The sequence below is a fragment of the Lathyrus oleraceus genome, chromosome 3, assembly GCF_024323335.1.
Source record: "Lathyrus oleraceus cultivar Zhongwan6 chromosome 3, CAAS_Psat_ZW6_1.0, whole genome shotgun sequence".
Taxonomy (NCBI): domain Eukaryota; kingdom Viridiplantae; phylum Streptophyta; class Magnoliopsida; order Fabales; family Fabaceae; genus Lathyrus; species Lathyrus oleraceus.
The window spans coordinates 88,639,258-88,667,185 of record NC_066581.1 but is presented as its reverse complement, the minus strand read 5'-3'; the positions used below and the strand labels follow the sequence as shown (position 1 = coordinate 88,667,185).

General features: G+C 40.0%; 1 protein-coding gene and 1 pseudogene across 1 annotated transcript; one reads left to right on the top strand and one right to left on the bottom strand.

Moving 5' to 3' along the window:
* Positions 1 to 22,543: 22,543 nt before the first annotated feature.
* Positions 22,544 to 23,214, bottom strand: LOC127129079 (uncharacterized; the record flags this gene model as incomplete). The annotated part of the gene is made up of 2 exons (XM_051058391.1): positions 22,544 to 23,029; positions 23,074 to 23,214. Coding segments are annotated over 2 exons (627 nt in total), but the record flags the coding sequence as incomplete, so codon positions are not given.
* Positions 23,215 to 24,187: 973 nt separating this feature from the next.
* On the top strand, positions 24,188 to 24,287 carry LOC127133762 (uncharacterized; annotated as a pseudogene).
* The last annotated feature ends 3,641 nt before the right edge of the window (positions 24,288 to 27,928 follow it).

Sequence of the window (27,928 nt, the reverse complement as noted above, 5' to 3'; positions counted from 1 at the left end):
ATATGGCCAATTGAAAGTATAAACAATAGAGATACGCAAACCTGTTTGCCAATTCAAGGTTGAAGGGATTGACCACTTGTGGTATCGGAATGAGTTAGGCGGCGGAAATTGGGCGGCGATGGCTTCGGGGCGGATGAGCTGCCTTCAGGGTTTCTTTATTCTGAATTCTCCGGGTTGGCAGGGTTCCTATGCCAAAGTTTCTATCCGTCCTTCTCTGTTCTCTCTCTTTCTTTTTCCTCAAGGTTTTGTTCCAAGGAAACCTCAGAGTGTTTTGCTTCTCTTCCTTCTTTCTCCAGTGAATCTCCTAGTGTAAACTCCAAGTCTAACTCCCCGTCCTTTTCCTCTACTGAAACTTCAGTATTTATAGACTAATTTTGTGGGTAATGGGCTTGGAATGAGGGAGACCTAAGTCCAAAATAATTTGTTATATTTTATTTATTTATTTATTTTAATTATTTAATTAATTAATTAATTAATTAATTAATTAATTTTTTTTTCTTTTTTTCGTTTTTTTTTTTTTTTTTTTTTTTTCAGGAAAAATGATGGGTAAATTTTGGGGTATGACAGCTGCCCCTGTTCAATATTCTTGAACCGAGAGAGTTAGGATGGCGTGTATGCCATTCGTGGTCTGGAGGTGGAAGATTATTGAACACTAGAATGCCCCAAAAATTTGCACTTGAGGATCGACAGTTGGTCTTGATGGAGATGGGCTTAAAGATGCCATCCGGGAGGTTTGATGACGAAAGCTTCAGATCGAGCCGTAATTTAGGCCAATTTGAAGACATGGGTGCCACACTGGGTCGTACATTAGACCGAATAATGAGTCATCCATTAGGCTGCCGACTTCGCTGGGGAGTCGGAGTGTGTCATATGCTGTTGGGGATAAAGGATCAGAATGGACCATACGCTAGATCGTATCTGAGTTGAAGAGAGAGCCGTCCGTTAGGCTGAATCTGATGATGAAAGGGGTAGTCGTACACTAGACTACACTTCAGAAATGTACCGTACACTAGGTAGCATCTGAGTAGTTGAGGATCCGAATGGGTCGTACGTTAGACCGCATTGGAGTTGCTGGAGCTCAGAATGGATCGTACATTAAATCGAATCTGAGTTGCAGAATGAGCCGTCCAGTAGGCTGAATCTGATGGTAAAAGGGAGTAGTCGTACACTAGACTGCACTTCAGAAATGTACCGTACACTAGGTAGCATCTGAGTAAGGGAGTAGCCGTATACTAGACTACCATTCAGAAATGTACCTGTCCGGAGGTAGCATCTGAGAAAGGGAGTAGCCGTATACTGGACTACCATCCAGAAATGTACCTGTCCGAAGGTAGCATCTGGGAAAGGGAGTAGCCGTATACTAGACTACCATCCAGAAATGTACCTGTCCGAAGGTAGCATCTGGGAAAGGGAGTAGCCGTATACTGGACTACCATCCAGAAATGTACCTGTCCGAAGGTAGCATCTGGGAAAGGGAGTATCCGCATACTAGACTACCATTCAGAAATGTACCTGTCCGAAGGTAGCATATGAGTAAGGGAGTAGCTGTATACTGGACTACCATCCAGAAATGTACCTGTCCGAAGGTAGCATCTGGGAAAGGGAGTAGCTGTATACTGGACTACCATCCAGAAATGTACCTGTCCGAAGGTAGCATCTGGGAAAGGGAGTAGCTGTATACTGGACTACCATCCAGAAATGTACCTGTCCGAAGGTAGCATCTGGGAAAGGGAGTAGCCGTATACTAGACTACCATCCAGAAATGTACCTGTCCGAAGGTAGCATCTGGGAAAGGGAGTAGCCGTATACTGGACTACCATCCAGAAATGTACTTGTCCGAAGGTAGCATCTGGGAAAGGGAGTAGCCGTATACTGGACTACCATCCAGAAATGTACTTGTCCGAAGGTAGCATCTGGGAAAGGGAGTAGCCGCATACTGGACTACCATCCAGAAATGTACCTGTGCGAAGGTAGCATCTGGGAAAGGGAGTAGCCGTATACTGGACTACCATCCAGAAATGTACCTGTCCGAAGGTAGCATCTGAGTAAGGGAGTAGCTGTATACTGGACTACCATCCAGAAATGTACCTGTCCGAAGGTAGCATCTGGGAAAGGGAGTAGCCGTATACTGGACTACCATCCAGAAATGTACCTGTCCGAAGGTAGCATCTGGGAAAGGGAGTAGCCGCATACTAGACTACCATTCAGAAATGTACCTGTCCGAAGGTATCATCTGAGTAAGGGAGTAGCTGTATACTGGACTACCATCCAGAAATGTACCTGTCCGAAGGTAGCATCTGGGAAAGGGAGTAGCCGCATACTAGACTACCATTCAGAAATGTACCTGTCCGAAGGTAGCATCTGAGTAAGGGAGTAGCTGTATACTGGACTACCATCCAGAAATGTACCTGTCCGAAGGTAGCATCTGGGAAAGGGAGTAGCCGTATACTGGACTACCATCCAGAAATGTACCTGTCCGAAGGTAGCATCTGGGAAAGGGAGTAGCCGTATACTGGACTACCATCCAGAAATGTACCTGTCCGAAGGTAGCATCTGGGAAAGGGAGTAGCCGTATACTAGACTACCATTCAGAAATGTACCTGTCCGAAGGTAGCATCTGAGAAAGGGAGTAGCCGTATACTAGACTACCATCCAGAAATGTACCTGTCCGAAGGTAGCATCTGGGAAAGGGAGTAGCCGTATACTGGACTACCATCCAGAAATGTACCTGTCCGAAGGTAGCATCTGGTCAGATGAAGGTCTAACTTGGTCGTGCATTAGACTGTACTTGAGTTGAAGAAGGTCAGAATGGATCGTACGCTAGATCGTATCTGAGTTGTTGAGGGTCAGAATGGATCGTCTGTTAGATCGTATCTGAGTTGAAGAAGGTCAGAATGGATCGTACGCTAGATCGTATCTGAGTTGTCCAAGGTCAGAATGGATCGTATGCTAGATCGTATCTGAGTTGAAGAAGGTCAGAATGGATCGTACGCTAGATCGTATCTGAGTTGTCGAAGGTCAGAATGGATCGTATGCTAGATCGTATCTGAGTTGAAGGAGTCATATGTTGAGCTGAATCAGAATGAACCGTATGTTAGGCTGTATCTGTATACGTTGTACTTGCAATAAATGTCTGGGATGGGCTTAAAGATGCCATCGCTAGGAGGATATCGAAGTGTTGTCAGAATGAATGTTCCCATGAATTGCATCTGGAATATGTATCTGAATCTTGTCTGTGATTGATAAAGGCGTCTGCCTGAATGAGCCTTTTACTTTGACTATATCAGGAGGATAATTAACCTGCAAAGAAAAGTTAGCTTTATGCCATGTCATGATGCATGAGATGTTTTATGCTTTCGAAAATAAATGCGAATGTTGTATGCATGCGTATGCTGTGAAATGATGCAATGAATGAGTTATGCGTATGAGAAGTTCTGCTTGGGGACTCTACTGGGGAAAATAAATCCCCATCTACTGATTGGAGATATTCGTGTTGAGGACCCTCTCTCGGCTGGGGGTTCTGATTTCTGTCTGATGGTAGAGATATTCAACAGAGCCTGGCTGGGGATGGATGAGATGATCAATCTGTCTGATGATGCCGACCTCTGTTGGGGAATAGCTGGCTGTGCCGGGGAATACTGCCAACTTCTTCTGGGGAAAAAAACAGGCTTGCTGGGGGGAAGAGAATTGGTAATGGATTCATTGGAAGCATGATTAGACCTTTTCCTTGATCCTGAAGTAGGGTAGTAATTGCTATTGCTATTCTATGCATGTATTTTGGTAAACATTGGTCATATTCAAATGCACATATTAATTCAAATTAAATCAATGGACATTTACGCAACCAAAACAGAAAAGTAAAAAAACAAAAGCATCTTTTTTGAAAGAGGGTTGTATTGATTTTTGAAAGAAGGCCTATAAACAGGCAAATTGTGTACAAGGAGACAGAAATCCTAGTAAGAGGAAATTGTCAAAAACAAAGAGAAAGCTATGCAGAAAAAGTCCTATTGATTTTAAGTCTACTACTGCCATTATGTCTTCAAGCATCTCATCCCCTGCTGTCGGATAGAAGTGATTGGCTTGGTCAGTCCCTTGAACTTGGATGAAAGTTGACTGAGAACGGGACATAGTCATACGCTTTAATCCCTAATTTTTGCCTGGACCGCCTTTTCAGGTTTTCAGTCCACCAGGATACCCTTTTTTACCCAAGCCACCTTTTCAGGTTTTCGACTTGCCGGGTGTACATTTTTTTTATATATATCCCTAATTTTTGCCCGAACCCTTTTGGTTCGCCGGGATGCCCTTACTTTTGCCTAGATACGTCGATCTAGCGGGTCTTTTTCATGCGTAGTATTTTTTAACTATGTCCGCGTTCACGGGATGCGGGAAATCTTCGCCATCCACTGTAGCAAGTATCATGGCTCCACTAGAGAATACCTTCCTAACTACAAATGGCCCTTTGTACGTGGGAGTCCATTTGCCTCTGGGATCAGTTTGCGGTAGCACGATACGCTTGATTACCAAGTCGCCAATTTGATACACTTGTCGCTTGACCCTTTCGTTGAATGCCTGGGTCATGCGTTTCTGATATATCTGCCTATGACAAACAGCCGCGAGTCTCTTCAATCAAATTTATCTGATCGAGTCGAGTCTGAATCCGTTCCTCTTCATCTAAGCCCGCCTCTTTCATGATTCTTAGCGAGGGAATCTGAACTTCCACTGGTAAGATGGCTTCCATTCCATAGACTAAAGAGAACGGAGCTTCCCCTGTCGAAGTGCGTACTGAAGTGCGATAGTCATGAAAAGCAAATGGTAACATCTCATGCCAGTCTTTGTACATTACTGTCATCTTTTGTATAAGCTTCTGGACATTGTTAGCAGCCTCCACGACGCCGTTCATCCTTGGCCGGTACAGAGAAGAATTAGAGTGTTTTATTTTGAACCGCGTGCAGAGTGCAGTAACCATCTTGTTGTTCAAATTAGCACTATTATCAGTGATAACTCTTTTAGGAGACAACAAGTTTCTCGAATAGATATTTGATAGAACCCATCTTAGAAATCAATAGAGTGGTATGATTCAACATGTACTGTCTTAGTCGGCGAGCAGCCCAAGCCAAAGCGCAGCAAGCTTTCTCAAGCTATGAGTATCTTGTTTCACAGTCGGTACCTTTTGCTAAGGCGGTATATGGCATGCTCTTTTCGACCAGACTCGTCATGTTGCCCCAACACACCTCATTGGATTTTCTAACACGGTCAAATACATGATTAGAGGTCTTCCTTCAACTGGTGGTGTCAGAATTGGAGGTTCTTGGAGACACTTCTTGATTTTATCAAAAGTTTCCTGACATTCATCATCTCTTGACTGTCCTCAGTAATTTGAAGATAGGTTTGCAAGTAGCAGTCAAGTAGGATATAAACCGGGCAATGTAATTCAAGTGCCCCAAGAGGCTTCTGACTTCTTTCTTGTCTACTTTTAGTACTCAGATCGACAGTTTCAATTGACTCCTCATGCGGCTGTATAGTCCTTTCTTCTTTCAGTAACAGTCTGGCAAGTTCTTCAGGTACTTCACAATCTTCCTCACTTCCATCTTCGGCTTGGTAGATCGGATTTTCGAAGTCATAATGAACAGTAGCAGAACTATTATCAACAGGATCCAGAGTGGATGTGGATACGCAATTTGTTACGTGAGTGTGTGCAAGAAAGCATAGCTTATTTGAAAAATGACAGGAAAGATAAAGAGCGCAATATTTGAATGCAAAAAGTCCATTGATTTATTGAATATGAATATGCTTATGAGAATGACAAAACATTTAACCAAATTTGATACATTGAATAAACAACAAACAATTACTCCTGACTAAAGGAAGTTGGAATAGTGTCTTCAGCCTTCCAATTATCCAAGTTGCAATCGCTATTCACATCTTCTACAGCATTAACAGTCTTGTCATGATCGGGCATAGGAGCAGTTATGACATTAGGAATATCCAGAGGATCAAATTCAAATTCCCCAGCGTCGATCATATCCTGAATCTTGTTCTTCAGCGACCAGCAATCATTCGTATCATGCCCGGGGCTATCGGAGTGATAGGCACACCTGGCGTTGGGATTATAACGAGGAGAAGTAGTGTTGGGTTTTGCAGGAGGATCTCTGAGGGTAATTAAATTTACTTTTAGCATACCCTGCAGTGCTTGTGCTAAAGTCATATTGATCTTCGTAAACTGCCTTCTTCCCGGGTTAATGTGCCTCACAGATTTCTTGTCCTTTTTCTTCTTGAGCAAGAGAGTCTTTAGTTCCTCCTGCCCCTTGGATAAGTTCAAGATCATCTCCTGGAGTTGAGCATTCTGAGCCTGGAGATCTTTGACAGTTTGTTCGAGGTCCATTTTTCTGTTTGAAGGACAACCGTGAGAATACTGATCCTTTTAGAGTACCTGTTATGCAATGTCATGTTATGCTATGCAATGTATGAAATGTTTTCAAGGACTTTTGGAATTTAATTTTGCATAAACTACCAAAAAAGAAAGCCACTTTTATTAATAATATTTGATTAATATTCATTATAATAAGAAGTAAAATACAATAAAAGCTCAGGTCTCCCAGGGACGGCTTCTTTTTGGGCGAAGATATGTATTGAGTCTTCGTTCCTCATTAAGCTGGCCGGTGAGCTCTAACACCTTCTTCCTTGTAGCACAGAACTGGGCTTCAAAAGTATCCCTTTCCTCTCTCAACTGGATCCAGGACTTCTTTAACTCTTCAACATCGGTAGGCATATCTGGATAAGGAACGATCTGAGGAGTACCTCCTTCAGCTTCTGGTTCAACAATCAGTGGTCCGACTGCCAGATATGGCATGACAAGTTCACGAGCTCTTGTGCGGACCCATCTGAGATAAGGTTCCATAGGAATAGAGTTTTTCTGTCCTAAAGTACTTCTTTTCACCATGCCCCAAGCTCGCACAAATCTTTGACGGAGACCTTGGGAATCGTTATCATAGTCAAACACCGTGCCTTGTATAATTATTTCATGTGGACCATCTCTTCGAGCACAACCAAACTGACGTAGGGCTAAAGCAGGATTATAAGTAATACCTCCTCTTATCCCCATGAGTGGTACATTAGGGAATTCTCCACAACGGTCAATGATGATATTGTTTTCTTTGAAATGAGGACACCAACGGATGTCTGAGTGGGAGAGCGACATTATCCTTTGAGACCATCTCAAACTTTGCTCATTCTTCAAGACTGACTGAGGAAGGTGCGAAATAAACCACCTGGATAATAAAGGTATGCAGCACATGAGAGTCCCTTGCCTCTTCATAGTACGAGTGTGAAGGGAATGCAGAATGTCGCCGAGCAAGGTAGGCACAGGGTTACGAGCGAGAAATATCTGAATAGCATTCATATCTATGAATTGATCTGGATTAGGGAATAACACCAAACCATAGATTAGTAATGCTAGAATCTCCTCGAAAGCATGGACATTCATGACTTTTAAGAATTCTCGGGCCTTATTCATCAGAAATTTGGCAAGTAAACCCTTAACTCCACTTCTTGTTACCCAATTAGCTTCAATATCTGAGTTTGTCATGTGTAAAGCTGCGGCAACTTTTTCGGACCTCGGAATCTTTTCTAAACCACTGAAAGGTATTTGATCAAGAATAGGTATCCCAAGCAGCTGGGAAAATTCTTCTAATGTGGGCACCAACTGATAATCTGGGAATGTGAAGCAATGATGTTTAGGATCGAAGAACTGGAATAGGACTCTCATCATATCTTCTTTGAAACCAGTGGTAACCAAATCGAGGAGAGAACCATGCTTTTTGACGAACTGAGCCTGATCAGGAAGTTCTGACACTAAATCCTTGAGTTGAGGAGAGATGACTACAAAATTTATCCGGATAGTCTTCCTGGGAACCATAGCCTTACAAAATAGAGCCAAGTTAAATCCCTAAGTCCTCGAAGTGATTAGTGCAATGTCATAATGTCATGATGTTATGATGTTATGATGTTATGATGTTATGATGTTATGATATTATGATATTAAACAAATAACAAGCATAAGCAAGTCATACAACAATCATTCCTAGGTTTTAAGGCTTGCATGAGTTCCATAGGTAAGTACCCTCCCCACTGAAGTTTGGTGGGTTCAACCTGTCTTAGAATAATAACCGGGTTCTAGAAGGATCTCAAATCATTGACCTTTCCTTAAGTCCACTTCAGTGCAACACCAAGTGGTTGACCGAAGCTTCCCTAAAGTCCAATCTCAAAGAGTGTAGTATCGAGTCTCAACCAACTCCAGTCGGAACCGAAGCCAGTTATCTCACTACTTTCTAATGGCCAGGATGAGTCAATTAGGGTTCTAAAGGTCTGGTTAATGCTTTTATGACACCACGCGAATGCCAAATATTTCCTCAACTAACATGAGGAACATCAGGACATCCAAAGTGCCACATTAACCGTAGCCATCATTTTGACCATTCCAGTATACGCCGGACAGTCGCGATGATCTCTTGCTACTTACCTAAGGTACACTAGATCCGGGTGTAGGATCTTTCACTCAAGCATAACATACCCAAGCAATCCCTTAAAAATAAATCAGACAAATTGAATAAGTGATCTTGTTTTTAAGGTAACCTCTCTTTTTAAATATTCCCCAGCAGAGTCGCCAGTTCTGTCATACGGTGAACTGGACTTTTTGTGGTTTTAATCGCAATGTCGCGGTTAGCAAGAGTCGCCACCGACTTTTCTTTTATCCAATAAGGAAAGGTGAAAAAGAACAGGAAAGACCTTAATTTAGATTTTGGGTTCGGGAGGTACATTATACAAAGGGAAGGTGTTAGCACCCTTTGTATCCATGATTATCCATGGGCTCTTAATTGCTCGATCACTTATATTATTTTTGTCTAAAAAAAGTGTTTGTGAATTGTTTGGAAAATTGTTTTGAAAAGAGAATTTAACTTTGTAATGATTCTTGTATGAATGTATACAAAGTGGTTATCTCGTTTAGTTTTGAAAATTGTTTAGAAAAATATAACTCGGTAATGATTCTAGTATGAATGTATACCAAGTGGTGATTTTCTAAAGGTATTTTGAAAGGTGTGAGGTGCGAAAAAGTGTTTTAAGTTGTGAGCCAGCAATTAAGAGTTATACCGACCCAAGGTCTTTACGGGCATTTCCTATCCTTATGAGGGTAAAACTGTCCTTATTATTGAGAAATAAGTAGTTTTATCCTTTGGATGTAAAAGGGTCATCGTAGGGTCATCGATTGGTCATTGAAGGCAACAGTTATGAGGATACCTTAGCATTCGAAGGGACTATCATCATTTAATCGTAGGCAACATCGGAGGGTCATCGAGGGACAAAGTTGTATATTCGAAGGCAACATCCGAGGGACTATAATTTATTTTATGATGATTTAACCGAAGGGTCTTTGCTAAGGGTATCCCCACATTCGCGGGACATGACCGTAATATCGTAATCGTAAGGCAACAAAGAGAGGTCCAAGATCACTTATTCAAAGGCAAAGTTTTACAATTAATTAGGTGATTAGGAGGAATTCTCCCACATTAAAATTAATACATTAAAATTAATACATTAAAATTAATACATTAAAATTAATACATTAAAATTAATACATCAAAATTAATTAGGTAATTTAGGGTGAAAACTCCACAAGGGTATCCCACAAATAAAGTGGAATACCTAGCCAATAACCTTTTCCTGGGATATGTGAACCTTTTCGAAGCTCAAAAAGAAACATGTCAGAATACCAAATCAGGGTGCAATCGAAGATTACACCGGAAAAATATCGCAACAGTAAATAGGATAGGATGAATAATGCATGGCTATGATAAAAACATAAAAAAAAACAGACTAGAAAAATCAGGTACTGTCTCGTTCGCCTCTGCCTCGCCTAGCGAAGGCTAGGCGAACGGCCACGGATTTTGAATTTTGAGAAAAACAGCCCCATGTTAGGAACCTTGAACTTTATGGCATTTTATCACAGGAACAACATGGTCAAACATTCAGGGTATTCAGGCATATTTAAATTCACATACGAAAGCAAATTATATATCAACATTTAATCATGATGCATTATATGTGTAGATATGGCCAATTGAAAGTATAAACAATAGAGATACGCAAACCTGTTTGCCAATTCAAGGTTGAAGGGATTGACCACTTGTGGTATCAGAATGAGTTAGGCGGCGGGAATTGGGCGGCGATGGCTTCGGGGCGGATGAGCTGCCTTCAGGGTTTCTTTATTCTGAATTCTCCGGGTTGGCAGGGTTCCTATGCCAAAGTTTCTATCCGTCCTTCTCTGTTCTCTCTCTTTCTTTTTCCTCAAGGTTTTGTTCCAAGGAAACCTCAGAGTGTTTTGCTTCTCTTCCTTCTTTCTCCAGTGAATCTCCCAGTGTAAACTCCAAGTCTAACTCCCCGTCCTTTTCCTCTACTGAAACTTCAGTATTTATAGACTAATTTTGTGGGTAATGGGCTTGGAATGAGGGAGACCCAAGTCCAAAATAATTTGTTATATTTTATTTATTTATTTATTTTAATTATTTAATTAATTAATTAATTAATTAATTAATTTTTTTTTTTTTGGTTTTTTTTTTTTTGGTTTTTTTTTTGGTTTTTTTTTTTTTTTTTCAGGAAAAATGATGGGTAAATTTTGGGGTATGACATTCCGATTTGAGACTCTTCGCCAAAGGGATGTGTCGTCATTGGAGGAATCGACGACAACACATCTTAAACGAACCAGTCATACATGGTGCTGGACCAACTCAACAATATATGGCATGGTTTAGGTTTGTGTCTGAGCCAAGGTATTTGATTGACCCCCGCCAACTATCTTCGTCATCATACGCCCAACAACAAGTCCCCGTCCATCACCAATGTCAAACCACCCAAACCCAACAACCAACCTCATAGTATCACCCTACCACATACACCTAACAACCAAACACCCAAACTCGCAACCCATTCATGCCAAACACCTAACCTCACAATCCATTAATGCCACACACCCAACCTAAAAATCAAGAATCAAACCCTACCCACCAACAATCATACGCAGCCACCACAACAGTGTTAGACGGTGTGGCTAGTGATCGAGAGGGGGGGGGGGTGTGAATAGATCACCTCTTTGAAATAAACAGATTTAAAAATCTTTATCAGAGTTATTTAAACTTAGCGGAAAATTACAGTCCCGAATCGACTTCCGTCTATTCTGAACCTCTACTAGAAAACCGAACACGCGAATTAATTGCTGGATTTGAATTAGAACGATAGAGACTATTAACACCAGAATATTATCAAATCAAATGCACTTATCACTAAATCATAATTCCAATGAATAAAACTCAGCTGACAGTTTTGTCAAACAATTGGTGTGTATGTGATCAATGATGAACAATGGTGGAGTTTAGATAAAACAGTTTTCTTGCCACTATTGTATCACTAAATGTAAAGCCACAATACACCAACTGAAATCACAAAACTGTTGAAAATGTAAAGAGAGATAAGGAAAGAATACGATACGCAGAGATTTGGTAAGGAAGTTCCCTACTGTCGTCCTCGCGTGTGGGTACGTCTCCCTCTCAATTTCAAATGAAATTGAGAACTATAATTATCAATAATGCTGATCTGAGCTCGATCAAGAATTTCCTGCAAGAAATTGCAAACAATTCACCGGTTCCACGACCTGTTTGCGAAATTACCCAATTTCCAAACCTTACGCTGCGGCTGAATCTGTTCTGCAAACGTGACTAACAAACCCGCAAGAACACTCCAGTTCTTGAAGGACAAACCAGTTAGTTTTTCCTCGAAACCCCCTTCAACCTTCAACTCAGCTAGATCCCGATCGTTCCACTGAACACCTCAGCTAGATCCTTGATCGTTCCACTGAACGTTATCTCGTTGATCCTTTAATCCAAAGAACAAGAATGATTATGTGTTGATTGTAACACCTGAGGCCGAAGAGTGGTTACATGTGACACCCGAGGGCGAGGGAGTGGTTGTTTATGCATGAGGCATGACAATGAGACACTCCTAGCAGCTTCTAGGGGAAAAACCGAATTCACATCGGAATGAGAGGGATCCTGAGGCTATGCAGGTATGGGACTGCATGGTTGAGTGAAGGCTTATAAGGATTAATTGGTACTACCTATACCAACAAGATGCATCTTCTTTTCGGTAGCCCAATAGATAAGAACTCCATAGTTAAGCGTGCTTGACTTGGAGTAGTATTGGGATGGGTGACCTTCTGGGAAGTTTCCCGGAAAGTGTGTGAGTGAGGACAAAACATGCCGAAAAGACTCGTGTTGGTTTGTGGGGTTAGTCGATAATCCTGAAAGCGGTTTGGGGTGTTCCAAATGGTATCAGAGCCAAACCTCTCCCAGTACGATGTGGTTCGGGGACGAACCAAGCGGAAGTTGGTGGGCATGTAACACCTGAGGCCGAAGAGTGGTTACATGTGACACCCGAGGGCGAGGGAGTGGTTGTTTATGCATGAGGCATGACAATGAGACACTCCTAGCAGCTTCTAGGGAAAAAACCGAATTCACATCGGAATGAGAGGGATCCTGAGGCTATGCAGGTATGGGACTGCATGGTTGAGTGAAGGCTTATAAGGATTAATTGGTACTACCTATACCAACAAGATGCATCTTCTTTTCGGTAGCCCAATAGATAAGAACTCCATAGTTAAGCGTGCTTGACTTGGAGTAGTATTGGGATGGGTGACCTTCTGGGAAGTTTCCCGGAAAGTGTGTGAGTGAGGACAAAACATGCCGAAAAGACCCGTGTTGGTTTGTGGGGTTAGTCGATAATCCTGAAAGCAGTTTGGGCTGTTACATTGATGTTCTTGAAGAAAAGAGATTGAGAAGATGAAGAAGAGATGAAGTCTCTTTCAGGTTTCTAACTGCTCAAACAATTGCTGCTACACACTCCTTTGATTTGTGTTCAACTATTTTTCTCTTCTGAATTCGTACCATCGCACTGCTGTCAAAATACTTCTTATATATGAAAGATAGAAGCTGTTAGTAGATACATGATCGCTCGACTGGGTGAGTCGAGAATGGGATACAAACTGCAAGTGCACAGTTCTATCGCGTAGTTTTAAAAGATATCGATCCCACAGGGACTTATGAATCGATATACCGTTATCTAAGGTTACTACGTAAATCTAAGGTGAAAATGTTTGATTGTTTGGGGAAAAACTAAGAGCTAAACTAATATCTAGATTAAATATTAATAAAACGGATATCGGTATGTAGTTCGTCAAAAAATAGGGAATCAAGTCTTTGTCGGTTTCTTGGTTTTAAAATGAATCGTTTCGGTTAACTTTATTGGTTAAAGGTTCTATCTCAAACTCTCGCTCTGTTGAATAAACCATGATTTTATATTAATGTTGCTGTCACTTATAATTAAGTCAAAAACCATATTTTGAAAGCAATAAAGTTGCAGAAACTCTTTTTAAGAAAATACTGACCGTTTTAAACACCCTTATCTCAAACTCTCGCTCTGTTGACTTAGGTTATATAATTAAATCCAAATGCTTAACTCTCGTCCTCACATTCAATCTTTAAAAATATTTTTTGGAAAAGGTCAGAATTTAATTAACTCTAAAACTTGCTCTCGCCCTGATCTAGAATTAATGCCTAAATTACACTGTCCAGTTAAAATCTCAAACTCTCGCTCTATTGATTTTAACTTCTTTATGTCTTTTACTTTTGTAAAAAAAAATCTTGTTATTAAACCTGTAAGTTGAGACCGTAAAAAGATTGATTTTGATTTTAAGTTTAGATAGACCGACTCAGTCTTGATCCCTTATTCTGCTTACTTTACATACCGATACCTAGGCAAATTAGCCAGACATGCTAAATAAATAAGAATTTATATCATGCATAAACAGACTCATTCCAGGCAGATAATATAGATAAATAATAAAACAAAATATTAAATAATGATTAAAGAACCTGAATGCGTAATACAATAGTCTTGAACACTCCACCACAAGCCGGTAGGATTTGTTCTTGGATTCTTCAATTAAACAGTAAATTAAATCAAGGAAATAAAACTGGAATGTAACGTAAGGTTAAATCCAGTATAAAGTTGCACAATAGTTTCCGGTGTAGAAACTATTATGCGAAAAATATCTAAAAGCTAAAACGGGAAAGGTAAATTTGCAAGGGAAAAAGAATGTAAAGCTTGCAAAAGAAATAAATTAAATAAACAATGCTGGAAAAGAAAAATAAGCAAAAGCTAAAACAGAAGGTTTGAAAAGCTTCGGCAGAGTAGACGGCAAAAGAGGGCAGAGGAAGCGGAACCCTTTTAGGTTTCTAATGTAGCTATTTATAGTAGTGCTTCTAACTGCTTTTTGTTTCCCACGAGTCTTCAGCATGGCTAAATACACGGCGTGGGCATAGGACACGAACTCTCTCAACGTCTCTTCAATTCTTCTGAGGGCGTGACTTGCGCCAAAAAGCTAGTGGAATGGTGTGACGCTCGTCACACCATGTGTGACGCTCGTCACAGGGGTGCTTTTAGTGTGACGCTCGTCACAACCCTTGTGACGCCCGTCACAGGCATAACGTGCGCTTTCTTTGGGCTGGGCTTGGTCTTTGATATTTGTTTCCTTTTTACTCCTTTCTACACCTCCTTTTCTTCCCTTTTTCACTTTTGCTTCAAAATGGATACCTGACATAAATAGCAAGGAAATACTGCATAATATCTGATAAAATGAGATAAACTAAAGTAAATGATAATATAATCTAATTGAATTAAGTCTTAAAATGTGATATAATTTCGTGTTATCAAACTCCCCCATACTTAAATCTTTGCTTGTCCTCAAGCAAAATTCAGTATAGAGCTTGTTAAAAGTTTTAGCCAGATGAAATTTCAAAGCACACATCAATTCGTACTAGGTTGCAAATGGATTTTTGTTTAGGAGGACTTGAGTTTAATCTTGACATCAACAACTACCGTTACAACTTAGATAACCCTACCTTATGCAAATCAGTTCAAGTACCCTATGATAGCTATCCTGGTTCCTTTGGTCTTATTTTACCCGTTTTCATTCTAGCGAAATCACATTAAGCCCTTTATCTTTTCGCGCACATAGTGGAGTAACCGGTTAGTGATTATGATCCGCTTTTAGCTAGAAGTTCTGGTACATAAGTCGGATAACTTCATTATTCAGTCCATTGCAAATTGCGGGGGATCGAACCGTAGTCCGCCCTACCAAGTTCAGTACCAGATTCCTACTGAACCAACTCATAATGGATCTTTCGTATTGTGCTTTTGCATGATCTGCAACCTTTAGATTAAATGATCTGGTAAGGATCACCTAATTTAATTAGTGCATTTCTTGATATATTTATATATTTTAGGTTACTTTGGGGATCATTCACTTATATTCATCGGCTCTCCACGTAGTTTGCTATTAAGATGGTGCTGACTTCTGTATAAACTACTTGGGGTTGCCATAGAACTAAAAGTTCAAGGAATCGGTATAATAGGTACTTATCCTGATCTAACATATTGAGGTTCTCAGAGCGTTGTTATGGTAATGATTTTGTTTTGATTTCACTCAAGTTTTATAAAGTAAGCAACCTTTATACTTATTGGGTGTGTTAAAAAAATTTTTTTTTGTTATGGCTCAAGAAAATTGAGGGAATAGATAATAGAAATATTTCACACTCGGACTTTTTTTTTTTTTTTTTTTTTTAGATAGTAAGAAAGGGAAATAACAATGAAAGGGAAGGTAACATACTTGAAAAATGGAAATAGGAAGAATATTGTTTTCCCCCATACTTAAACTAAACATTGTCCTCAATGTTTTAAGGGAAAGAAATACATAATGGAAATGCAAAGAAAATAACAACTAAGGCTGCCTTCCGCCTCTGGTTCTTGGACCTGGTGATCTTTGACGTATGTCTAAGTTGTCGAACCTGCTAAACAACTCAGTAAACCGCTGGTCGGTTATGGCATTCCTAGCGTCTTGTTGCTGTTGCATTTGATGCATCATCTGCAGCATCTCGACATTCTGTGCCTGCATTCCATCGATAGCATCCATAATGTCGTCGTTGGTTGCAGGCCTTCTTCGTCGACGACGTTGGGAGGATGGGCCAGTTGCATTACCGGAAGGGTTGAGCGGGGCTGAATGTTGTGTAGGAGGATGATCACCTTGTTCCATTTCTTCAAACTCATCTGTTTGTGGGTTTGTTTGTAAAGGCTCGGTGGTTTCAGGAGAGTTTAGATCATAGAGGTGGCGGTCGGGGTTTGTGACATCAGTTAGGGCGATATTTGGTAGAACAACGCTTGGGACAGCCTGGTTGTTCACCATAAGATAATATCCTCCGCCTACTCTGTTTTTAATCAGGCGGCTGGAGCGGCAATAGCTGATATCCATAGACAGGGGAGGTAGGGATTCTAAAGTTTGGAGTTTATCCCCTAGGTTCAGGCCAAGTGCTATGGATGTTATTAATCCACCAATTATAAAGGGTTGCCGGCCTCTAGCACATAAGGTGCGGATATGATGAAAGAGAAAAGAGGCGGCGTTTACCTGAGTATCCGGTTCGAAGACGCATTGGAGGAAAAATAGCTCCTTTGAGTTGACCTTGCTGTTGTTTGGTCTTCCAAAAATTGTGTTTTGCAAGATGCGGATGAAGTACCGGATAGTGGGGTTATGTATATGGGAGAGAAGGAGTTCTTCCCAGTTGTAGGTATCTATACCGGTAATTTTCTTAAAAAGGCCAAAAACGCCAACTGTGTTCCAGTTTGAGTTTGGAGGGATTCTGGGGTGTACCTGACCTTCTATGGGAAATTGTAACATGGTACTCAATTGGTTTTGGGTTAAGGAGTACTCGGTGTTGAACATGCGGAAGGTTGCGGTACCGGTTAAAAATTCGTCTTCACCGGCGGGAGTGGTGTAGTCGTATGAACTTAAGAATTCTAAGGTTAGGGATGGGTAGGTGGGTTGATTATGAGTGCAAAGGAAGGTTAAGTCGGCTAGGCGGAGCATCCATTCGATACCTTGGAGTAATCCTAATTGTTGTAAACAAGTTAAATCGGGGTACCTGGTGGAAGCGACGCCTCGCTGTTGGAAACGTTCGAATTGCTCTTGCTGGTAGTTGTCATCTCCGGATCGGAAGATGATATTTCCGAAATTTTGATTTCCCGCCATTGTGATGAATTTTTTAAGGGATGATTTGGAAAGAAAAAGAAATGTATTTGATATGAGAGAATTGTTTTGTGGTGAATGAAGGAAGTTTTGGTAGGTATTTATAGGAGAAGGGTTGGAAGATAGAAAGAAAAAGTGGTTGAAGAGTAATTAAGTGTGGTTAAATGAAAAGTGAATGGGGAATGTAAAAAGGTAAGGGGTGTAACGTTCGTCTCCAACGGCTCCCTAACGTTCACATGTCTGAGGGGAGTTACGCTCGTCACAAGGGTGTGACGTTCGTAACAGGAGTTATGCGTGCCGTTCGTCATGGAGTGTGTGACGCTCGTCACACATTTCTTTTTGGCAGGGCATTCAGCAGCGCTTCACATACTTAATCTGGAGATGCATTTATTTTGATTATTTTGTTTTATTTGGTTTTTAGATTGTTCTATTTAATTTAGCTAATTAATTTGTGTTGCATGCTATTCTATTTCTCATAATAATAATTCATTCTGAGTAACAGTAGAACAGTAGAGAACATAGCCATTGCATAAATTAAATAAATAAATAGCTTTAATAAAATTAACATAATGTAATACAGGAAGGGAAAACAATGAAATGAAAGGAAAATAAATGCGAACATGAATTCAAATAACATTAATGAAAAATCTAGCCTAAAACTAAATAACTTAGAAAGAAATAACTAAATTCCATCTATCTTCGGATCTCTGGCCGGAGGAGCAAAAGAGTTAACACGATGCCGTAACATACGTAACTGACTTGCCGTGCTGCTCATGTATTCTAGGACTTCATGCCTCAAGTTGTGGAAATCTTCCCTGAGGGCGTCTTGTTCTGACATCAAAGCTTCAATGACGGTTTTAATATCTGTTCCTGGCATATGATGTCGGAGATCGGGCATGGCTGATTCTTCGGTCAGGGCAGGCTGAGGAGGAGGATCAATATCATAGTAGCCGGAAGGTGTCTGAGGGTCAGATTCAGCTTGAGAGATATGGTCAACATAGTGCTCATAGTCATCACAAATCTCATAGTCCTGGATGGATTCAGTGGATCCAGCAGGAGTTGGGGTTTCATTCAGGTTATAGAGCCAGTTCCTTTGGTTATGAACACTAGTTCTAGGATCGGGCATGGTGAATAGGCAGAGAACCTGGTTATCAATAATAAGCTCGAACTTATCAGACCCTATGTTTGCTATAAACATAGTGTTGAAGAGGAAGGGTATACTCATAGTAGTAATGCCACAAAAAGGGCTAAGGTCAAGCATAGGCTGACGTAATCCAATAGCATTACCTATCATAGTGATCAAACCGCCTATTCTAATGGGTGCTCGCTCATCCTGGATAAGGTGGTCCAAATTAGCTAACATAAAAGTAGCACCGTTTACTGGACGGTTCTGGGAAGCACAAAATATGATGAAGAGTTCATCACGTGAAACTGAAGTACTATTTGGCTTCTTCCCAAATAAAGTGTGGGTCAGGATCTTATGGAAATAGCGAAAAGCCGGGTTATGTATGTTTCCAGAGAGAAACTCATGTTCTTCGGGCTCATCATTTCCAGTCAGCTTACCCCAAAAGTGTTCAAGCTCTCTATATTCAAAAAGTTCTTCCTGGCTTACAGTGAATGTATCAAAGGAGGTAGGAAAACCCAAAAGGTTGGTGAAGTCTCTAATATTAAATTGGTACTCCATATTGAACATTCTGAACTGGATAAAACCTCTGCTAATTCCTTTTCCATGGCTGGGTAGATAGATTAATGAACTAAGGAATTCTAGTGTGAGTCTCCGGTAGGTGGTGAAATGTCTCAGGATAGGGGAGGTCTCCCATCCTATCTGATTCAGCAAAAACAGGACACTCTGTCTCAGTCCAAGGGCAGTCATAGCCCAATCATCAGCATATAAACTAGGTAGCATCTCTCTAGCGGCTAGTTCTTCAAACTTTTGTTTCTGAGCCATTCCTCTGAACTTGATACCCATGCGATCAGAATGTCCCATCTGGTTAGTGTTAGCTAGAGAAAAGAAACACGAGTTTAAGTCAGGATTTGGCCAAATGCCGAAAGAAGAAAAAAATTATATATATATATATATATATTTTTTTTTTCTTTTTGAATAAATCAATAATGAATACTAAATAGAAATTAAAAGAATAATTAAGAGAAAAATAGGGAAATGATAATAATAATAGAATAATAAAATAACAAATTAATTTGTGGGTTGTCTCCCACTAAGCGCTTTGTTTAAATGTCGCAAGCTCGACAAAGAAACTGTTAAATATAGTCTATGAGTCCTGGGGGCGTTTCGTCTAAGTGTAGAATTTGCGAATCCTCGTTGGTTTCCGCATAGTGATAATGTTTCAGACGTTGCCCGTTTACGGTGAACGGTTCTGTAGATTGCCCTTTTATTTCTACCGCTCCACTGGGAAAGATTTTAGTGATATGAAAAGGTCCTGACCATCTGGATCGTAGTTTTCCCGGGAATAACTTTAGTCTAGAGTTAAATAAAAGTACTGCGTCGCCTTGCTTGAAGATTTTCCTTGATATACGCTTGTCATGCCATTGTTTTGTTCTTTCTTTATAGATTTTGGCATTTTCATAGGCGTCTCTTCTGAGTTCCTCTAATTCGTTTATGTCAAGGATTCTCTTTTCACCGGCGGCTTTATAATTCAAATTTAAATTTCTAATAGCCCAATAGGCTTTATGTTCTAATTCTACCGGGAGGTGACAGGATTTTCCATAAATGAGCTTAAATGGGGTCGTCCCTATGGGAGTTTTATAAGCAGTTCGGTATGCCCACAAAGCTTCTGGTAATTTCAATGACCAATCTTTCCTTGAAGTGGCGACCGTTTTTTCTAGTATTTGCTTGATTTCTCTGTTAGATACTTCCACTTGTCCACTGGTTTGAGGGTGGTAAGGTGTTGCTATCCTATGTCTCACTCCATATTTAAGTAGTAGTTTTTCGAGTACCTTGGATATAAAGTGTGATCCACCATCACTGACTACTATTCTTGGGATGCCAAATCTCGGAAATATTATATTTTTAAAGAGTCTAGTTACTACTCGGGTGTCATTTGTTGGAGAAGCTATAGCTTCGATCCATTTTGATACGTAGTCAACTGCCACGAGTATGTATTTGTTACCGAAAGAGAATGGGAAAGGTCCCATGAAGTCTATCCCCCACACGTCAAAAATCTCTACTTCCAAAATACCTTTTTGTGGCATCTCGTCACGTCTAGATATGTTTCCCGTGCGTTGACATCTGTCACACTCCTTAATAGCCGCATGTACGTCCTTCCATATAGTTGGCCAATAAAAGCCAGCTTGTAGGATTTTAGAGCAGGTCTTGGATGTACTTGTGTGTCCACCATAAGGCGCAGAGTGACAGTGTTGGATTATATTTTCTACCTCTTCTTCGGGTATACATCGACGGAAAATACCATCGGGGCCTCTTTTGAAAAGTAAGGGATCATCCCAGTAATAGTGTTTTATGTCGTGGAAGAATCGTTTCTTCTGCTGGTAAGATAAAGTAGGTGGAACTATTCCGGCAGCTAAATAATTGACTAGATCAGCGTACCATGGTGTGACAGATATAGCTAAGGTGGTTTCTACTTGCATGTCGGAGTTGTTCTCTTCCAAAGTAGCTATGAGTTTATCATACGAGAAATCATCATTAATGGATGTTCTTTCCGGTTCAAGGTTCTCAAGTCTAGAGAGGTGGTCTGCTACTACGTTTTCAGTTCCTTTCTTGTCCTTGATTTCTAAGTCGAATTCTTGTAGTAACAAGATCCATCTTAGGAGTCTAGGTTTAGCATCCTTTTTTGTTAAAAGGTACCTGATAGCAGCGTGATCAGTGTAAACTATTATTTTGGCTCCTACCAGGTAAGAACGAAATTTATCTAGCGCAAATACCACTGCTAGGAGTTCTTTCTCGGTTGTGGCATAATTCATCTGTGCTTCATCCAGGGTTCTGCTAGCGTAATATATAACGTGAAGCTTTTTATCCTTTCTTTGTCCTAAAACAGCACCTACAGCATAATCACTGGCATCGCACATTATTTCGAATGGTTCATTCCAGTCTGGTGTCTGCATAATGGGTGCGGAGATCAATGCTTGTTTAAGAGTTTGAAATGCTTTTAAACAGTTATCGTCGAATATGAATTCAGCATCTTTCATCAACAGTCCGGTTAAGGGTTTAGTTATCTTAGAGAATTCTTTGATGAATCGTCGGTAAAAACCGGCGTGTCCTAAAAAACTTCGTACTTCTCTCACAGTTCTTGGGGGTTGAAGATTTTCGATTACCTCTATTTTGGCTTTGTCTACTTCAATTCCTCTGTTCGAGATGATGTGTCCTAAAACAATGCCTTCTTGTACCATAAAGTGGCACTTTTCCCAATTAAGTACTAAGTTTACTTTTACACATCGCTCCAGAACTCTTTCCAGGTTTTCAAGGCATTCTTCGAAACTTTGTCCGTATACAGAAAAGTCATCCATAAATACTTCCATGATGTTTTCGAGAAAGTCGGCGAATATTGCCATCATGCATCTTTGAAAAGTTGCAGGGGCATTACACAGACCAAACGGCATTCGTCTATAAGCGAAGGTACCAAAAGGGCATGTGAATGTTGTCTTTTCTTGGTCATCAGGGTGAATTGGTATTTGAAAGAAGCCTGAATAACCGTCTACATAACAAAAATGTGAATGTTTAGCTAATCGTTCTAACATTTGGTCAATGAATGGTAAAGGGAAATGATCTTTTCGGGTTGCTTTGTTTAGTTTCCTACAATCAATGCACATTCTCCATCCCGATTCGATTCGTTTAGTTATAGTTTCTCCTTTTTCGTTTTCAATAACGGTTATGCCTCCTTTCTTTGGTACGACGTGTACAGGACTAACCCATTTGCTATCAGATATAGGATATATAATACCTGCTTCCAATAACTTGGTTATTTCTTTCTTTACTACCTCACTTAGGATCGGATTTAGTCTTCTCTGGTGTTCCCTAGAGGTTTTACAGTCTTCTTCTAACATGATGCGGTGCATACAAATAGAAGGGCTTATTCCTTTAAGATCGGTGATGTGGTATCCTAGTGCGGTTGGATATTTTCTTAAGATATGTAGGAGTTTTTCTGTCTCGAGTCTTCCTAGATCTGCATTAACTATCACAGGTCGTTCAAGTTCTAAGTCTAGGAATTCATATCTCAGATTTTTGGGAAGTGTTTTCAAATCAGGGGTTGGTTTGTTAAGACACTGCGTAGGATCCGGTGTTATTGCTAGGCATTGTTTAGATTTGTCCTCTAGAAGATAGTCTGATGATTTGTCTTCTCCTGACTCTGCTTCTTTTATGCATTCATCGATGATATCCATGAAGTAACATGTATCTTCTATTGCAGGTGCTTTCAAGAATTGGGAAAGAATGAATTCAATTTTCTCTTCGCCTACTTCGAAGGTGAGTCGTCCTCGTTTTACGTCTATGATTGCACCGGCAGTTGCTAAGAATGGTCTTCCTAGTATAATAGGTGTCGTATCATCTTCTCTAATGTCCATAATTGTGAAGTCAGTGGGAATGTAAAACTGACCTATGCGTACGGGAACGTTTTCAAGGATTCCTACAGGATATTTGATGGAACGATCTGCTAATTGCACAGACATTTTGGTCGGTCTTAATTCTCCCATTTCCAGTTTCTTACATATGGATAAAGGCATAACGCTAATTTCGGCTCCTAAATCGCATAAGGCTTTGTCGATGACAAATTTTCCTATGTGACAGGGTATAGAGAAACTACCCGGATCCTTGAGTTTAGGGGGCATGTTTTGGATTATAGCGCTACATTCGGCAGGGAGTGTAACGGTTTCGCTATCCTCAAGTTTCCTTTATTAGAAAGAATTTCTTTTAAGAATTTAGCATATGAGGGCATCTGCGTAATAGCTTCGGTAAACGGAATTGTAACGTTTAATTGTTTAAGGAGATCAACAAATTTTCTAAATTGGCCTACATCTTTGGTTTTAACAAGCCTTTGAGGGTAAGGTATAGGTGGTTTGTAAGGTGGTGGAGGTACATAAGGTTCCTTCTTTTCTAGGGTTTCCTTATTACTCTCTTCCTTTTCCTTAGGTTCACTTTCCTCAGTAGATTTCTTAGGGTTTTGGTTTTCTATCCTTGGGTCAGACGGTCCTTCCACTTCCGTTCCACTTCTTAATATAATTGCATGAGCTTGGCTTCTCGGATTGGGTTGGGGCTGTCCAGGGAATGTACCAGTTGGTGCAGCAGTAGGTGCTTGTTGTTGAGCTACTTGAGATATTTGCGTTTCCAGCATTTTGTTATGGGTAGCCAGGGCATCTACTTTGCTTGCTAGTTGTTTAAGTTGTTCGCCAGTGTGTATGTTCTGGTTTAAGAAATCTTTATTGGTTTGTTGTTGGGAAGCTATAAAGTTTTCCATCATGATTTCCAAGTTGGATTTTCTAGGGGTATTATTGTTAGGATTCGGTTTCTGATATCCCGGAGGTATAGATGGGGCTTGATTTGGAGACTGTCCAGGTGCGTATAAAGCATTATTACTCTTATATGAGAAGTTTGGATGGTTCTTCCAATTTGGGTTATAGGTATTCGAATAGGGGCTTCCTTGAGCATAGTTTACTTGCTCTGCTTGGATTCCAGTCAAGAGTTGACATTCCGCAGGAGTGTGGCCTTGGATTCCACAGACCTCGCAATTCTGAGTTATAGCAACCGCGGCGGCTGGTGGTGATACGTTTAAACTTTCAATTTTCTGGACCAAAGCATCCACTTTTGCATTGACGTGATCAAGGTTACTTATCTCGTACATGCCAGTTTTCGGTTGAGGTTTTTCCACCGTTGTTCGTTCGGTTCCCCACTGATAGTGGTTTTGGGCCATGCTCTCGATAAGCTGGTAAGCATCAGCGTAAGGTTTGTTCATTAGTGCACCACCTGCAGCGGCGTCTATTGTTAACCTTGTATTGTATAAGAGACCATTATAAAATGTGTGAATTACTAACCAGTCTTCCAAACCATGGTGTGGGCAAAGTCTCATCATGTCTTTGTATCTTTCCCATGCTTCGAAAAGAGACTCGTTGTCTTTCTGTTTAAATCCGTTTATCTGGGCTCTTAACATAGCTGTTTTGCTTGGCGGAAAATATCGGGCAAGAAAAACTTTCTTCAACTCGTTCCATGTGGTGACTGAGTTGGAAGGAAGAGATTGAAGCCATCTTCTAGCGCTATCTCTTAATGAGAAGGGAAAAAGACGAAGTCGAATTGCCTCTGAAGTGACACCATTAGCTTTAATAGTATCAGCGTATTGGACAAATACGGATAAATGAAGGTTTGGATCTTCGGTAAGATTTCCAGAGAATTGGTTCTGTTGCACAGCCTGCAACAACGAAGGTTTAAGTTCAAAGTTGTTTGCTTCGATTGCGGGCGGAGCAATACTTGAATGCGGTTCATCTTGCGATGGAGCGGCGTAATCTCTAAGAGCACGAGCTGGTTCTGCCATCTCGGTTAAAGAAGGAAAATCTTTGAGATCAGGAAGGTCTATAGGAGGGAGATTGTTTTCAGCACGATATTCCCGAATTCGTCGTAAGACTCGGAGATATAGTTCGATATCGTTGATTCGTAAATAGAGCGGTTCGCCTTGAGAGCGAGTGCGTGGCATACAAATCAACGAAAGAAAGAAAATAGAAGGAAAAGAAACCTTAGTCTCTACAGCGTAACGGAAGAGTTACGATATCGATTGAATAAAAGTCCCCGGCAACGGCGCCAAAAACTTGATCGCTCGACTGGGTGAGTCGAGAATGGGATACAAACTGCAAGTGCACAGTTCTATCGCGTAGTTTTAAAAGATATCGATCCCACAGGGACTTATGAATCGATATACCGTTATCTAAGGTTACTACGTAAATCTAAGGTGAAAATGTTTGATTGTTTGGGGAAAAACTAAGAGCTAAACTAATATCTAGATTAAATATTAATAAAACGGATATCGGTATGTAGTTCGTCAAAACTAGGGAATCAAGTCTTTGTCGGTTTCTTGGTTTTAAAATGAATCGTTTCGGTTAACTTTATTGGTTAAAGGTTCTATCTCAAACTCTCGCTCTGTTGAATAAACCATGATTTTATATTAATGTTGCTGTCACTTATAATTAAGTCAAAAACCATATTTTGAAAGCAATAAAGTTGCAGAAACTCTTTTTAAGAAAATACTGACCGTTTTAAACACCCTTATCTCAAACTCTCGCTCTGTTGACTTAGGTTATATAATTAAATCCAAATGCTTAACTCTCGTCCTCACATTCAATCTTTAAAAATATTTTTTGGAAAAGGTCAGAATTTAATTAACTCTAAAACTTGCTCTCGCCCTGATCTAGAATTAATGCCTAAATTACACTGTCCAGTTAAAATCTCAAACTCTCGCTCTATTGATTTTAACTTCTTTATGTCTTTTACTTTTGTAAAAAAAAATCTTGTTATTAAACCTGTAAGTTGAGACCGTAAAAAGATTGATTTTGATTTTAAGTTTAGATAGACCGACTCAGTCTTGATCCATTATTCTGCTTACTTTACATACCGATACCTAGGCAAATTAGCCAGACATGCTAAATAAATAAGAATTTATATCATGCATAAACAGACTCATTCCAGGCAGATAATATAGATAAATAATAAAACAAAATATTAAATAATGATTAAAGAACCTGAATGCGTAATACAATAGTCTTGAACACTCCACCACAAGCCGGTAGGATTTGTTCTTGGATTCTTCAATTAAACAGTAAATTAAATCAAGGAAATAAAACTGGAATGTAACGTAAGGTTAAATCCAGTATAAAGTTGCACAATAGTTTCCGGTGTAGAAACTATTATGCGAAAAATATCTAAAAGCTAAAACGGGAAAGGTAAATTTGCAAGGGAAAAAGAATGTAAAGCTTGCAAAAGAAATAAATTAAATAAACAATGCTGGAAAAGAAAAATAAGCAAAAGCTAAAACAGAAGGTTTGAAAAGCTTCGGCAGAGTAGACGGCAAAAGAGGGCAGAGGAAGCGGAACCCTTTTAGGTTTCTAATGTAGCTATTTATAGTAGTGCTTCTAACTGCTTTTTGTTTCCCACGAGTCTTCAGCATGGCTAAATACACGGCGTGGGCATAGGACACGAACTCTCTCAACGTCTCTTCAATTCTTCTGAGGGCGTGACTTGCGCCAAAAAGCTAGTGGAATGGTGTGACGCTCGTCACACCATGTGTGACGCTCGTCACAGGGGTGCTTTTAGTGTGACGCTCGTCACAACCCTTGTGACGCCCGTCACAGGCACAACGTGCGCTTTCTTTGGGCTGGGCTTGGTCTTTGATATTTGTTTCCTTTTTACTCCTTTCTACACCTCCTTTTCTTCCCTTTTTCACTTTTGCTTCAAAATGGATACCTGACATAAATAGCAAGGAAATACTGCATAATATCTGATAAAATGAGATAAACTAAAGTAAATGATAATATAATCTAATTGAATTAAGTCTTAAAATGTGATATAATTTCGTGTTATCAATACAACAGAATTATGTATTGATACAAAAGGTTATGCATCAATACATACTGTAACTTTGATTAATTTTAGAGAATTAATGTAAGCATGTATCGATGCAAAGCTCGTATGTATCGATACATAGAGCATTTTAACTAAGCATGTATCGATGCAAAGCTTGTATGTATCGATACATAGAGCATTTTAACTAAGCATGTATCAATACAAGACTCGTATGGATCGATACATACTGAAGCAAAAAACGTTTTGTGATTTACAACAAATTTATGGATCGATGCATATGAACATGTGTCGATACATACTGACACAAAACAGTTTTTATGAGTTCTTTGAAGAGATGTATCAATGTGGATCTTTATGTATAGACACGAAACAATAGTATAGGCTAAAAACACAATTGAAACATGTAAAATAATGCACAACCAACAATTGGACAATGATCACACAATTTGCTATCATTCAAAACTTATTCAAAGTAAAGAATTTGCTCACAAACTCCCCCTTTTTGATGATGGCAAATTTTTAAGCAAGATGTGTGATACTCCCCCTGAGTTTGTGCATATCTGTCAACATCAAAAAGAAGAAGAAACAGGTTTATCAAGACAACATGTTGTAGCAGGACATAACAAAAATGATAAAGAAGCTAACAATCACACAGAAGGAAGCTTAAAAAGTAAAGAATCACTCACAAAGAATGACAAATAAGGGCAATAACATCAGAAGTAAACAGAAAGTAATAAGCATTTAACTGGTAGAAAGTGTTTAAAAATTACATAAGCCAAGACATATAATGTACAACTAATCCGAAAAAAACTTAAGCAATATGCAATGAAATGCAGTGAGATGAAATGATGATGGTTTAATGTGGATTATAGCCACCACAGGACTCCTCATCATCTCTATCAGGATCTCTGAAGCTTGGTGGAGGCGGAGGAGGAGGCATTGCATCTGGATTGTGGCCCATGAAGGTGTAGTGCCTGAACCGGTCCTGAACTTCAACACTTCTGAATCTGTCCATAATACCAGGATTGGCACGACAGTCGTCCATAAAACCAGACATTTCATTGTAGAAGACTTGGTGCCACTTAACCAAGTCAGTGTGCCAAGAGTGTTGGTTATGGTACATTCGTGTATGATCGTCATGCCACTCACGATGCTCCTTATGCCACTCACTTTGTTGTACATGCCAAGACCGTGCCTCTTCATGACGTTCTTGATTG